General features: G+C 41.7%; 1 protein-coding gene across 2 annotated transcripts in view; it reads right to left on the bottom strand.

Annotated features, from left to right (window-relative positions):
* Positions 1–12,903, bottom strand: part of B3GLCT (beta 3-glucosyltransferase) — a 135,339-nt gene that overhangs the window by 114,685 nt on the left and 7,751 nt on the right. For both annotated transcript variants that reach the window (XM_074959303.1, XM_074959293.1), the window contains exons 2-3: positions 9,667–9,728; positions 937–976 (exon numbers count right to left, since the gene is read on the bottom strand). In XM_074959303.1, coding sequence (XP_074815404.1) covers positions 937–976; positions 9,667–9,728 — 102 coding nt within the window. The remainder of the gene's footprint in view (positions 1–936; positions 977–9,666; positions 9,729–12,903) is intronic.

The following is a 12,903-nucleotide window of genomic DNA, read 5'->3' as shown; positions in this document are numbered from 1 at the left end:
AGCAGCTGACGGGTCACCGTGAGCCTAGAAATTGAGAAACTGCAGGCACGCACACACTCAACTGGGGGTGCTCATGAGAGGCGGTTGCCACCCCATTACATATTCACTATCATGGTTAAGCCTTTCTTTGCTCCTTCTACAATAGCCTGCAGGCCAGTGTGGCAGTCTGTATGAGAATACACTGGCTCACAATCAAAAATGTAAATAATGAAACTTTGTTTACTATTTTCACTACAAAAAGTTTCTCCATTACAAAAGGATGTTTATTTTTATTACGTTTTATGCACTTTTCAGGTAGAGAGTTTCTCCATATTGGAAGATGGCCTGGACATTTTCAACACTCTTTTGAATGGGTACATGAAAAGTGAACTCTATAGTCTGCCTCACATGGCATGTCCAATAAAGATATTTGTTCTGCTACTTAGCATTATACTAGTGTTTCCACATGTGCTTAACATATATTTATTTAAGTTTTTACAAATCTACTATACTATTAGACCTTTAGAGTTGTAGTCTCACAATTAAGTCCTTACAATTCAGTTACATTCTAAGAAGCAACTTGATAAAAAAATACCACTGTGAGGTATTAAGCTTATTGTCTCAATCACTTTCATATCACAGATACTCAGTTTATAAATAAGCTGGATTTTTCTAACTATCAGCTCTGCAAATGGCTAGCTGTTCTACTGCTAGCTCATGTATCATCACCAAAAGATTCTGGAATTAGCAGTTAACAAACAATACTGCTGAGTAATAAGGTGCCATTTTACATAGTGACTAATCTAAGCATAACTGTACTTTAACACTACTAGTAAAGCAGCTATAAGTAAAGAGAAAATAAGCATTTACGCAAGACCACTGACAGAACATGAGGATACATATACATTTCAATATGGGACTACTATAGCTTTGACTAAGAAGAATTTATTTACTTACCTATGTTTATTTTATTTGATTTTCCACTTTTTTCAGACTCCTGTTTTAAGAAAAGAAAAAACCATGAGGATGCCGACAAAAATCCTAATGTTTGCTTCCAGAGATCTAAATAATGAAGTGCTCATCAGGTTCTATCCGAATTCTTAGCATGTTTTAACAGACTCTACGATTAAAAAAATCCTAGAGTAAAACCTTTCAACCCTCAGGGACAGCTATTTAATATAATAAGGACATTTTCTACATGGTCATACAATGATTGAAGCAAGGTATTTGCATATTTAAAGAATTACTGAAAAGCATTTTATAATGCTTATTTCTTAACAAATTCCTCCATAATTAGATTTGTATTACTGTGAGCATTTTACTTTTTTAAAAATGTCCTTTGTGGATACCAGTTGTGACTAAACATATGAAAAGGTACAAAACACAGAAAAAAATCATAGCAAATTCAGGAACACCTCATTCATACATGATCCGCTACCACATGTCTATTGAGATAAACAAGATGGATGCGGTAATACCTTTCATTGGACCAACTTCTGTTGGTGAGAGAGACAAGCTTTCAAGCCACAGTGCCCTTTTTCAGGTCTGGAAAGGTTCTTCCAGCATCACAGCACAAGGCAAGGTGGAACAGAGGGTTCAGCTTAAATAGTTAGCACATACACCTCTACCCCGATATAACGCGGTCCTCAGGAGACAAAAAAAGTCTCACCGCTTTATAGGTGAGACCACATTATATCGAACTTGCTTTGGTCCCCTGTTCCTTGTTCCCTGACCGCCCTCTCCAGAGGCCCTCCGTCCCTAATCACCCCCAGGACTCCAACCCCTACCCAACCCCCTTGCTCCCTGTCCCCCAACTGCTCCGACCCTTATCCACACACCCCGCCCCCTGAAAAGTGCTCACCGGCAGCGGCGGGAAGCGGAACAACATGGCCCCAGCCCGCTCCACTCCACCACCTCCCAGCTGCAGTGCTCCGCTTCCACCGCCGGTGAGCGTGGGGAGGTTGGGGAAAGGACGCCCCCCCGTACTTACCTGAGGTGGGAAGCGGAGCACCGCAGCTGGGAGCTGGTGGAGTGGAGCGGGCTGGAGCCGGGCTGCTCCGCTTCTGTAGCCGCTGGTGAGTGCGGGGGGGGGGGGGGGGGGATCTCTTCCCCCAAACCCTGTCCCCTGAGCGACACGGCTGGGGCCAGGGCGAGGGAAGCGGAGCGGGCTGCTACTGGCCCCCCGCTAATCCCCCGGGCCACTCTGGGACAGTAGGGCCCCCAAAAGTGACCCCCCCACAGCTCCTGCCTCCCAGACCATGGGGAGCGGGGGGAGGGGAGGAGACCCTGACCACCCCCAAGACCCTCTGCCCCTTATCCAACCCCTCGGCCCCGACCCGGCACCCTTAACACGCTGCTCAGAGCAGCATGTCGGAGCTTTACCACATTGTATGCGAACCCGTGTTATAGCGAGGTAGAGGTGTTTTGTAAGGGAACATTCAAGGTAAAAAGAAAAGGAGTACTTGTGGCACCTTAGAGACTAACAAATTTATTTGAGCATAAGCTTTCGTGTGAAGTGAGCTGTAGCTCACGAAAGCTTATATTCAAATAAATTTGCAGCTACAGACTAACACAGCTGCTACTCATTCAAGGTAAAGTGGTCCGTTAACACCTCTGCAGTCATAGGACAAATAGAGGGGTTTAGTGGATTACAGATTGTTGTAATAACCCATAAATTCAGTGTCTCTGCTCAGTCCATGATTTTTAGTATCCATCAGAGTAATGAATTTAAGCTCCCAGGCTCGTCTTTTGAAAGTGTTGTGTAAATTTCCTTTGAGGATGAGGACTGATTGGTCAGATGTAGTGATCGCTCTGTGAAAAAACAACAAGGAGTCCTTGTGGCACCTTAGAGACTAACAAATGGATTTGGGCATAAGCTTTTGTGGGATATAACCCACTTTATCAGATGCATTGAGTGGAAAATAGAGTAAGCAGGTTTAAACATAAAGCACATGAAAAGACGGGAGTTGCCTTACCAAGTGGGAGTCAGTGCTAACGAGGCCAATTCAATCAGGGTGGAAGTGACCCATTCCCATTCCCATCACTTGACAAGAAGGTGTGAATATCAACAGAGGGAGGTAGTGACCCAGCCACTCCCAGTCTTTATTCAGACCTAATTTGATGGTGTCAAGTTTGCAAATTAATTCCAGTCTGCAGTTTCTTGTTGAAGTCTGGTTTTGAAGTTTTTTTGTTGAAGAATGGACACTTAAGTCTCTTATTGAGTGCCCAGGGAGATTGAAGTGCTCTCCTAATGGTTTCTGAATGTTACAATTCTTGATGTCTGATTTGTGTCCATTTATTCTTTTGCGTAGAGACTGTCCGGTCTGGCCAATGTACATGGCAGAGGGGCATTGCTGGCACAGGAAAAGTGTTCACTCACAAGTGACATGGTGTTTTTGTCTTATTTTCCTGTGTAATTTGAGGGTATAGTGATTATCTGATTTCACCCACACAGTTGCTATTGGGGCATTTAGTGCACTGGATGTGGAACACCACATGTTGTGATAGGCATGTGTGGAACCCATGGATCTTGAAAGGTGTGTTGAACATTGTAGCAGAGGAGATAGAAGTGCAGGTTTTGAATCTGTTGCTCTGGTAGGGTCTATTGCCACTTGGAGTTAGAATCATAGAACCTCAGGGTTGGAAGAGACCTCAGGAGGTCATCTAGTCCAACCCCCTGCTCAAAGCAGGAGCAACACCAACTAAATCATCCCAGCCAGGGTTTTGTCAAGTCGGACCTTAAAAACCTCTAAGGATGGAGATTCCACCACCTCCCCAGGTAACCCATTCCAGTGTTTCACCATCCTCCTAGTGAAACAGTGTTTCCTAATATCCAACCTAGACCTCCCCCACTGCAACTTGAGACCACTGCTCCTTGTTCTGTCATCTGCCACTACTGAGAACAGCCTAGCTCCATCCTCTTTGGAACCCCCCTTCAGGTACTGAAGGCTGCTATCAAATCCCGCCCCCCAACTCTTCTCTTCTGCAAACTAAATAACCCCAGTTCCCTCAGCCTCTCCTCCTACGTCATGTACCCCAGCCCCCTAAACATTTTCATTGCCCTCCGCTGGACTCTCTCCAATTTGTCCACATCCTTTCTCTAGTGGGGGGCCCAAAACTGGATGCAATGCTCCAGATGTGGCCTCACCAGTGCCAAACAGAGAGGAAGAATCACTTCCCGTGATCTGCGGGCAATGCTCCTACTAATGCAGCCCAATATGCCGTTAGCCTTCTTGGCAACAAGGGCACACTGCTGACTCATATCCAGTTTCTTGTCCAGTTGATATCTCTTGTTCTGTGAGGAGCTTACCTCAAGAACTATGTGAGTGAAACCAGACAATCACTATGCTCTCGAATGAACTATCACTGGAAAATAAGACAAAAACACCACATCACTTGTTAGTGAACGCTTTTCAGAGATGACAGGTTTCAGTGATAGCCATGTTAGTCTGTATCAGCAAAAAAAACGAAGAGTCCTTGTGGCACCTTAGAGACTAACAAATTTATTTGGGCATAAGCTTTCATGGGCTAGAATGGGTTCTGGCCCACGAAAGCTTAAACCCAAATAAATTTGTTAGTCTCTAAGGTGCCACAAGGACTCCTCGTTTTTTGTTGTTGTTTTCTTACTTTTCAGAGAGCCATCACTCTATATCTGACCTATCAGTCCTCATCCTCAAAGGAAATTTACACAACACTTTCAAAAGACGAGCCTGGGAGCTTATGTACTCTGACAGACACTAAAAATCATGGGCTTAACAGAAACACTGAATTTTTGGGTTATTACAACAATCTGTAATTCTTTAAACCCCTCTTTTTGTCCTATGACTGCAGAGGTGTTAACGGACCACTTTACCTTGAATATTCCCTTACAATAAGTGCTAACTACTTAAGCTAAACCCTCTGTTCCACCTTGCCTGGTGCTGTGATGCTGGAAGAAGAGCTCAATGTAAGCTCGAAAAATAGTCTCTCTCACCAATAGAAGCTGGTCCAATAAAAGATATTACCTCACTCACCTTGTCTCTCTAATATCCTGGGACTGACACAGCTATAACTGCATTGCATATTGAGATAAACAACATTCTTAAAGAAAACCCCTAAATCCAAGTTACACCATAGAGTTCAAAGAAATATAAAAAGGCTGCTGCAGCTGCCCAAATGAATCCCCGTAATTTCATGTTATACACATTTGTGATGGAATTTTAGCGGTGTGCTTAGAAACAGAGTAGTGACATTACAGCATCACAGAGAAAACCAAGACGTAAGTTCTAAAAATATCTGGGGAGCTTATTCAACTGATTCTGAATAAATTGAAGACTGATTCGAAAGTGTGTGTGCTTGAGCTCAGCTGGCTGATAGAGAGACTAGGGGCTTGCCTACACTGGCAATTTATAGCACTGCAACTTTCTCACTCAGGGGTGTGAAAAAACACCCCCCAGAGGGCAGCAAGTTTCAGCGCTGTAACATGCCAGTACAGACAGCGCACCAGCACTGGGAGCTACGCCCCTCATGGAGGTGGGTTTTTTTCTCTCCCAGTGCTCTGCTGCGACCACACAAGGCATGTTAAAGTGCTGCCGCGGCAGCACTTTAGTGTTGCCAGTGTAGACTAGCCCTAAGTTTAATAGCAGCTTGGGCCTCCTACAAAAGTTCTAAAAAGAAAAAAGTCCCAGTTTGCATAGTTTCTCACTGATAGCACCTCTTCAATGCCTCCATTTCCCCACATGTCAAATCAAGATAAATATCTATTTCACAGGGATAGCATAAGGTTTAACTACGTTTAAAAAGTGTTTTGAGATGCTTAGAGGGAACAGACTAAGTACACAAGTACTGTTTATTTATTGTTAAATAGTGAACTTATTTTTAATTCCCCTACCATTGTGTCTGTTAATTCCTGACTATAAATAGACCCCCCCCCGACATTCTTTATCATTTTTCATTTTATTTTTTGGGCAGTTTGTTTTATCCACAGAGGAAAAGACGACATGTCAGGTCCTGCCCCTTGGGGGATGAGAGGCGGTGAGGGATTGCGAAGTGTGGGGTGGCCAGGCCGAAGCTGAGCAGCACTGTTACCCTATGTATGGAGTTCACAAACTCCTGAAGCAGGGAGCAAGGCCAAACCTCAGGGGACAATAGCCATAGGAGCTATCACTGCGGGGTAAGTTTTTCATTTTAATTCTTCATACACATTGGTTTTCATTTTATTTTGTGTTATTCTGAATGTGCAAAAACCTGGGGCTCTGACTGTAAATCCCTCTCCTCCTTCCCATTATCTCCATCTAATTCTCTGGTGATTTGTTGGGGATCTCTCCCTCAATCAGACCCCACCTTTCATACCCACATTTGAGTTGCAGTAACCAAGCCTGGAAATCACAAATGTATGAAGTCTGTGTCCGACAGAATGAGATGCAAACTAGGCTGGTAGTCTAAAGCTTGGTCTATACTATAGAGTTAGGTCAACGTAAGGCAGCTTGCGTCAATCTAATTCTGTAAGTGTCTACGCTACAACATTGCTCCCGCCGATTTAAATTGCCCACTACACCAACCTAATAACTCCACCTCCACGAGAGGAATAGCACTTAGGCTGATGTAGTTAGAGTGACACACTGTTTGTGTAGAGACTATATTACTTACACAGCCAGAAGCTGGCCACTCTGGGGCAGGGCTGCTCCAGCTGTCAGTGCCCCACAATATCCCAAACAGTTGAGTCAGTAGAAGCACTCCTGGTTAGGACACGCAACACTAACAGCAGGGGCATAGTGTGGTCATGAACCACTGCAGTAATTACTGCAGTGGCCGTACGTCAACCTACTTAATTTTGTAATCGAGACAAGGCGTCAATCTAGTTTCCAGAAAACAGGTACCCACCTCGGAAAACACACCTTCACAACTGTCACCCTCAGTAACAGTGGCAGCAAAGTAGACAAGGGCAGAATAGTCATGAAGAGTAGGCCACTGACTTTTGAAGATAGATCTTTCATGCAGATGTATGATGCACACATAACCTTGCTCTCTGACAGTGGTGTCGGAGAGTATCTGGAGGAGATACTCTTTCTGGACATACAGCTCTCAGACTCAAAATAATTTGTCAAAACAAACAGGGCAAAACCTGATATCAGTTGTTATTTTTAAAATTAAAAAATGCATTACGTTAGTGTTATTATGTTTCTAGATCAAACTAACAAATAACTAAAAAGAGCAGTCATCTAATTCTCTGGGCATTCTTAACAGTTTTCTTTAAAATACACTAAAATAAGCAGACCCAACAATTTCCCCAGATCAGCTCAATACACAGCCTCAACATAAATATAACAAATCAATCAACTACACATAAAATCCCCACAGTCCAACACCTAGCATACCTAACACATTTCATAAGCCAAGGAGAAAGACAAGTCTTGCACACGAACATAAACAAAACAGAAGCTGGATTTCATTTGTAATCCACAATGCTTCTACCCTGGACGTGTGCCTCTCAGCCTACCAGTAAGCCATCCTCTAACTCTCTCAGATATGTCTACACTACAGCTGGGAAGGGCGATTTCCAGTGCAGGTAGACAGACTCACTCTAGCTTGCTCACCTTAAACTAGCACGCTAAATATAGCCGTGTGGGCATTGCAGCACTCACAGCAGCTCAGGCTAGCTACCCAAGTCCAAGCATGTTAACTTGAGGTGAGCTAGCACAAGTCTGTCTACCTGCATTGCGAATCACCCCTCCCAGCTACAGTGAGACATATCCTCAGGTGCCCTCCATAATGGGAGCAATATTGGTCTTTGTGGCCCCTTCTCTGACCTTGAGTTAGCATTCATCCACAATGTTAAAGTAAAAGCCAGTTGAGGAATTTTCTCTAAAGAGTAAATTCTTTCAGGGGTCACAGACAGATAGTGGTTGCTTATTATAAACCGATAGAACAGTATTTACAGTATGCCATACAGTTCAGGAATGTCCTCCAAAACTGCCCGGTAATTCAAGTTTTACTGGTAAGCACATAGGGTTGTTTGGTGAAGCTTGGCACAGTTGTCACCTGTGCCATTTCTGTTCTACAAACAGAGGATTATAGTCTACAGAATTCTCAAGAGGGCACTTCTATAGGGATTAAGTTAATTTGAGTGAAGTTTTTGGAATTCTGACTTAATGGGAAGGACTTCATAACGCCCAACACAAGTAAGAGCATACCCTGGAAAGTGACAGAAGCAAGATTTTCATTGTTTCTTTTAGTTCTACATTTGACTGAGAAGCTGCATTAGAAGTAGCCAAACAAAAAAGCATCTGATGGTAATGAAAATATGACAACTTCTCTTTCATACTAGAATGCATGTATGTCAGTACTTCAAAAGTTTGTGGTACAGAAATCTGAATGTATTAAGATTAATGCTGGAGCAGCAATATCCAGCAAAAATTAAGATTTATGAACACATTAATTAGGTCTTTGACTGTGATGATGCCAAGAGATTACTGGATGCAAATTCTTCAGCTGGTTAAGAATAAGAAGTGGATATTGCTCACAGAGTCTATTCCTGACTAATTCGTTTTTGGTTTTTTTTTTTTTTTTTTTTAAACCGCCAAAACCTAGCAATTTTGTTATTCAACTAAATGGGGGCAGGGATGGCTTTACCTGAATTTAGGAGTTACTTATGTGGTGTTCTCACAATATAAAAATTAGATATGCAAGTTTTATTTGCAGAGTGGCATGTATAGAAATATGTCAGATTTAATTTAGCAGAAAGGCACCATTTGATCCTCAAGTTATTCCATATTATTCAAATCAACAAAGAAGTGAAACTTAACACTTCCTATCCCCACTAACCAAGCAGGTGTACATACATACATACACACACACACACACACAAAGTATAAAATGAAAACTGGGAGGAGCTCTGTGTTGATAGTGTTGTGTGTTCAAAATTTACTCTGGATAACTTTGTCAACTGCTATCTGTTTATACTAACTACTAAGGTTTTTACTCTACTTTTAAATGAGTACTGGACAGGAAAAATGTTTCTGTCCTCCAATTACTAAACGCAATAATTTTATTTTTGAGTGACTTCTTGTCATGCCAAAGCACTCTGCTTACTGTACAAAAAAACCTACCTAAAACATGTGATAATGAAGGACCTCAACTGACATTACCAACTGGCAAGACAGAAGAGGAAGACAGAGTAGGAAAGCAGCTACCACAATATGTGATCAGTACCACAAAAAATGGAAGAATTTGACAGTTGCAGGTCTCAGCAATGCAGATTTGGGGACTTCCATAGGCCAATTTATAATTGTATATATATAAAATTTATGTCTAAATTGCAAAACAAGTTTTACAACATTTCTGTTAGAAAAATGGATGTGTTAAATAAAATAAAGCTATAACTCTTAAAATACAATATCAAAATATATTAGATCCAGTTTAAGAAAGGGATTGAAATGAATAAAATCAATATAGGACCAGGTGTGGTCATTCTAAGAACTCTTTGGGTGGGAAAAGCTGTAAGATAGAGGCTCTAGAAAAGCGGTATTACTAAAGATGTGCTAGGTGCCTCGGAGAAAATAAGGCAGCATTAGGTCCTGACTCCAATGAAGTCAATGACAAAGATCTCATTGAATTCAAAGGGATCAGAATTTTACCCACAGTCTCTTCCCCAAAGATTTTATAATCTAGATGGTACATTACTGCTGGGACAGAATTAGAATTTACTACCTGTGATACCAGTCGCTCAATCTGTTCCTTTGCATCTTCAGCAGCTACACTTATAGCCAAAGCTGGAAAAAAAAAAGCAAAAATAATATATTTTTTCAAAAATACAGTAGTTGATCATCACATTGGACAAAGTTCTGCCTTTTTAGAACAAGAAAGCAACTTAGATAATAGAGTCACTTAATGTGGAGAATATTTGTGATAATCTTTTCAACCATTAGACAATCTGCTGTTTGAGAAGCTGCATTGATCTAGCCTGACAATTCTGTTATCATACATTTCTGAACAGAAAATTGTTCTTTGATGTGAGGCCAACTGATTTTGGCTGTAAGTCAAAATAAATCTCATTTAAAAAAAGAAAAAACATCTGGCCAGTCCAATGATTCAGATGATAGTACAATGTATCATATGGGAGGACTTAGATTTCACTCTACCCTGAGGTTAAGGGTTGTGTTTATTATAGAGAAGACCCACTGGAAATCCAGCGTGAAGGCGAGTTCATACACAAACTCTCTGAAATACTGTCAGGAGCTGGCATAAAAATGTCATAATTGAAGAGGGCCATCATATTTCTTGATCACATACTCTGAACAGCAAGCAGTATAGGAGTTTTTAATGCATGGGGAAAGGAGGTCCAATTAGGAATTAGCAGGGTGAAGAGAGGCCCAGGCTCCCAATTTGGACTGACCTAATATTATCTTGAGTCCCTGCCTACTGGTAAGTTGAAATTGCCTTAGGAGCACACATGTCCACATTAATTTCTTTCTAACCTTTAAGTATTTACAATTTGAAAAAAAGATTTTTATTAATGTTTCTGCTTCCTTCCCAAGGAAACTTTTTAGCCAATTATGTCTCAATTTACCTGCCTGTAAAATGGGGATTATATTTACCTCAGGGGGCTGAGGCTTTGTAAATATTGTTAAGATTTTTTTTTTTTTAATTAAAGGTGACAAAGAAGTGAAAAGTATTCTGAACCAAAACTGCTATAATTTAAGGAAAGATCCAAAGACTCCACTCAGCCTGGTCACTTATTACACAATTACTGTTTCCCTTGACACCAAGAAAGCCTTCTGCTGGGTCAGATGAAGTTTCTTATTGCAGCTTTTAAACATACAAAGTTTGGAAAGAAGTTTTTAAAAAATGAATAGCTACTCTTTATAAATCTGCTTAGCCAGAATACTAGTAAATAGTATCCCCACTAGGCATCTTGTAATTTAGGAGAAGGACTAGGCAGGATTGTCCCAACTCTTTTGTTTTTTCATTTCTGGTTATCCATAGTCCTATACCCTTTAAATTGGAGCCCAAATGTCACTAAATATCTAGGAACTGTATTTCATGATGACATCCCAGCTACTGTTGAAACTAATCTCTAACTCATACCAGTGAAGACAAGAAAACAGTGGTAAACAGCCACCCCAAAACATCTAATGGGGAAGACTTGATTTGATTAAGGCCCCCGTTCTTTCAGGGGTTACGCATGGGAAGACCCATGGGATTCAATGGCACTCTCCATTAGTGCAGGGGGTCTACCCCGCACAATGTTATTTTCAAATCAGAGACTAAGAAATCATTTTGCACTCCTATTTTGAAAGGACACAACGTGTTTTGAGAACTCCAGTGTTTTCTAATGAACAACAAAGGCTACACTACCACTTTTGTTGGTATAACTTATGTCGCTTAGGGGTGTGAAAAAACACATACCCCTGAGCGACATGGGCTATACCGACAGAAGCGCCGGTGTAAACAGTGCTATGTTGGCAAGAAAACTTCTCCCGCCAACATAATAAAACCATCTGCACGAGCGGTGGTAGCTATGTCAGCTGGCGAGCTCTCACCCGCTGGCATAGAGTGGCTACACGAGTGATCTTACCGAGGTGCAGCTGCATTGGTTCAGCTGTGCCGCTGTAAGCTCACTAGTGCAGACATTGCCAAACACTAATTTTATACCTCTCTGAAAACCTCAAAATCTTATCCTCTATCTACTATATGAATCAAAATAACTGCATTTGGAGCACTACACAAGGAATACCTTGCATAGGCAAAACAGCTCCATGTCCTCTATTTGACAGAATTCTAATTTCAAGATTAATGCAAAAAATCATCTTTTGGGAAACTTAATATTCGCAAGGCATTAACCTGAAAATGATGTATCACCAGGTAAATTGTGTTGCTTTGCATGACTGCAACATAAATATCGAATTTCATTATTCTCGATTTTTAACATGCCAGTGAGGGGCTTTAATATGCAACTGAGACTGAAAAGAAATACTTCCTTTCTCATCAGACCTTTAAATAACTCACACAACACAGCTTCTGAGATTTATAAAATATTAATTTACAGGATCCTTAAAATAAATCAAGGCTTACACAGCTAACCTGAAAAAAAAAAACTGTACTATATCCTTGACAGCACAGAAGAAAATTTAAGGAGTTATATAGAGATGAAGTAGGTTATAAATCTCTCTTTTATATTGTCAAAAGGTACATGGATCCCACACGCCTTAGAATCATAGAATATCAGGGTTGGAAGGGACCTCAGGAGGCCCTCTAGTCCAACCCCCTGCTCCAAGCAGGATGGATCCCCAATTAAATCATCCCAGCCAGGGCTTTGTCAAGCCTGACCTTAAAAACTTCTCAGGAAGGAGATTCTACCACCTCCCTAGGTAACACACTCCAGTGTTTCACCACCATCCTAGTGAAAGTTTTTCCTAATATCCAACCTAAATTTCCCCCACTGCAACTTGAGACCATTACTCCTTGTTCTGTCATCTGCTACCACTGAGAACAGTCTAGAGCCATCCTCTTTGGAACCCCCTTTCAGGTAGTTGAAAGCAGCTATCAAATCCCCCCTCATTCTTCTCTTCCGTAGACTAAACATCCCCAGTTCCCTCAGCCTCTCCTCATGACTCATGTGTTCCAGTCCCCTAATCATTTTTGTTGCCCTCCGCTGGACTCTTTCCAATTTTTCCACATCCTTCTTGTAGTGTGGGGCCCAAAACTGGACACAGTACTCCAGATGAGGTCTCACCAGTGTCGAATAGAGGGGAACGATCACATCCCTCGATCTGCTGGTAATGCTCCTAGGTATACATCCCAAAATGCCATTGGCCTTCTTGGCAACAAGGGCACACTGTTGACTCATACCCAGCTTCTCGTCCACTGTAACCCCTAGGTCCTTTTCTGCAGAACTGCTGCCTAGCCATTTGGTCCCTAGTCTGTAGCGGTGCATTGGATTCTTCT

Source organism: Natator depressus, chromosome 1 (genome assembly GCF_965152275.1).
Source record: "Natator depressus isolate rNatDep1 chromosome 1, rNatDep2.hap1, whole genome shotgun sequence".
Lineage (NCBI taxonomy): Eukaryota > Metazoa > Chordata > Testudines > Cheloniidae > Natator > Natator depressus.
The sequence above is the reverse complement of the archived record's forward strand: the minus strand, read 5'-3'. Positions and strand labels throughout refer to the sequence as shown.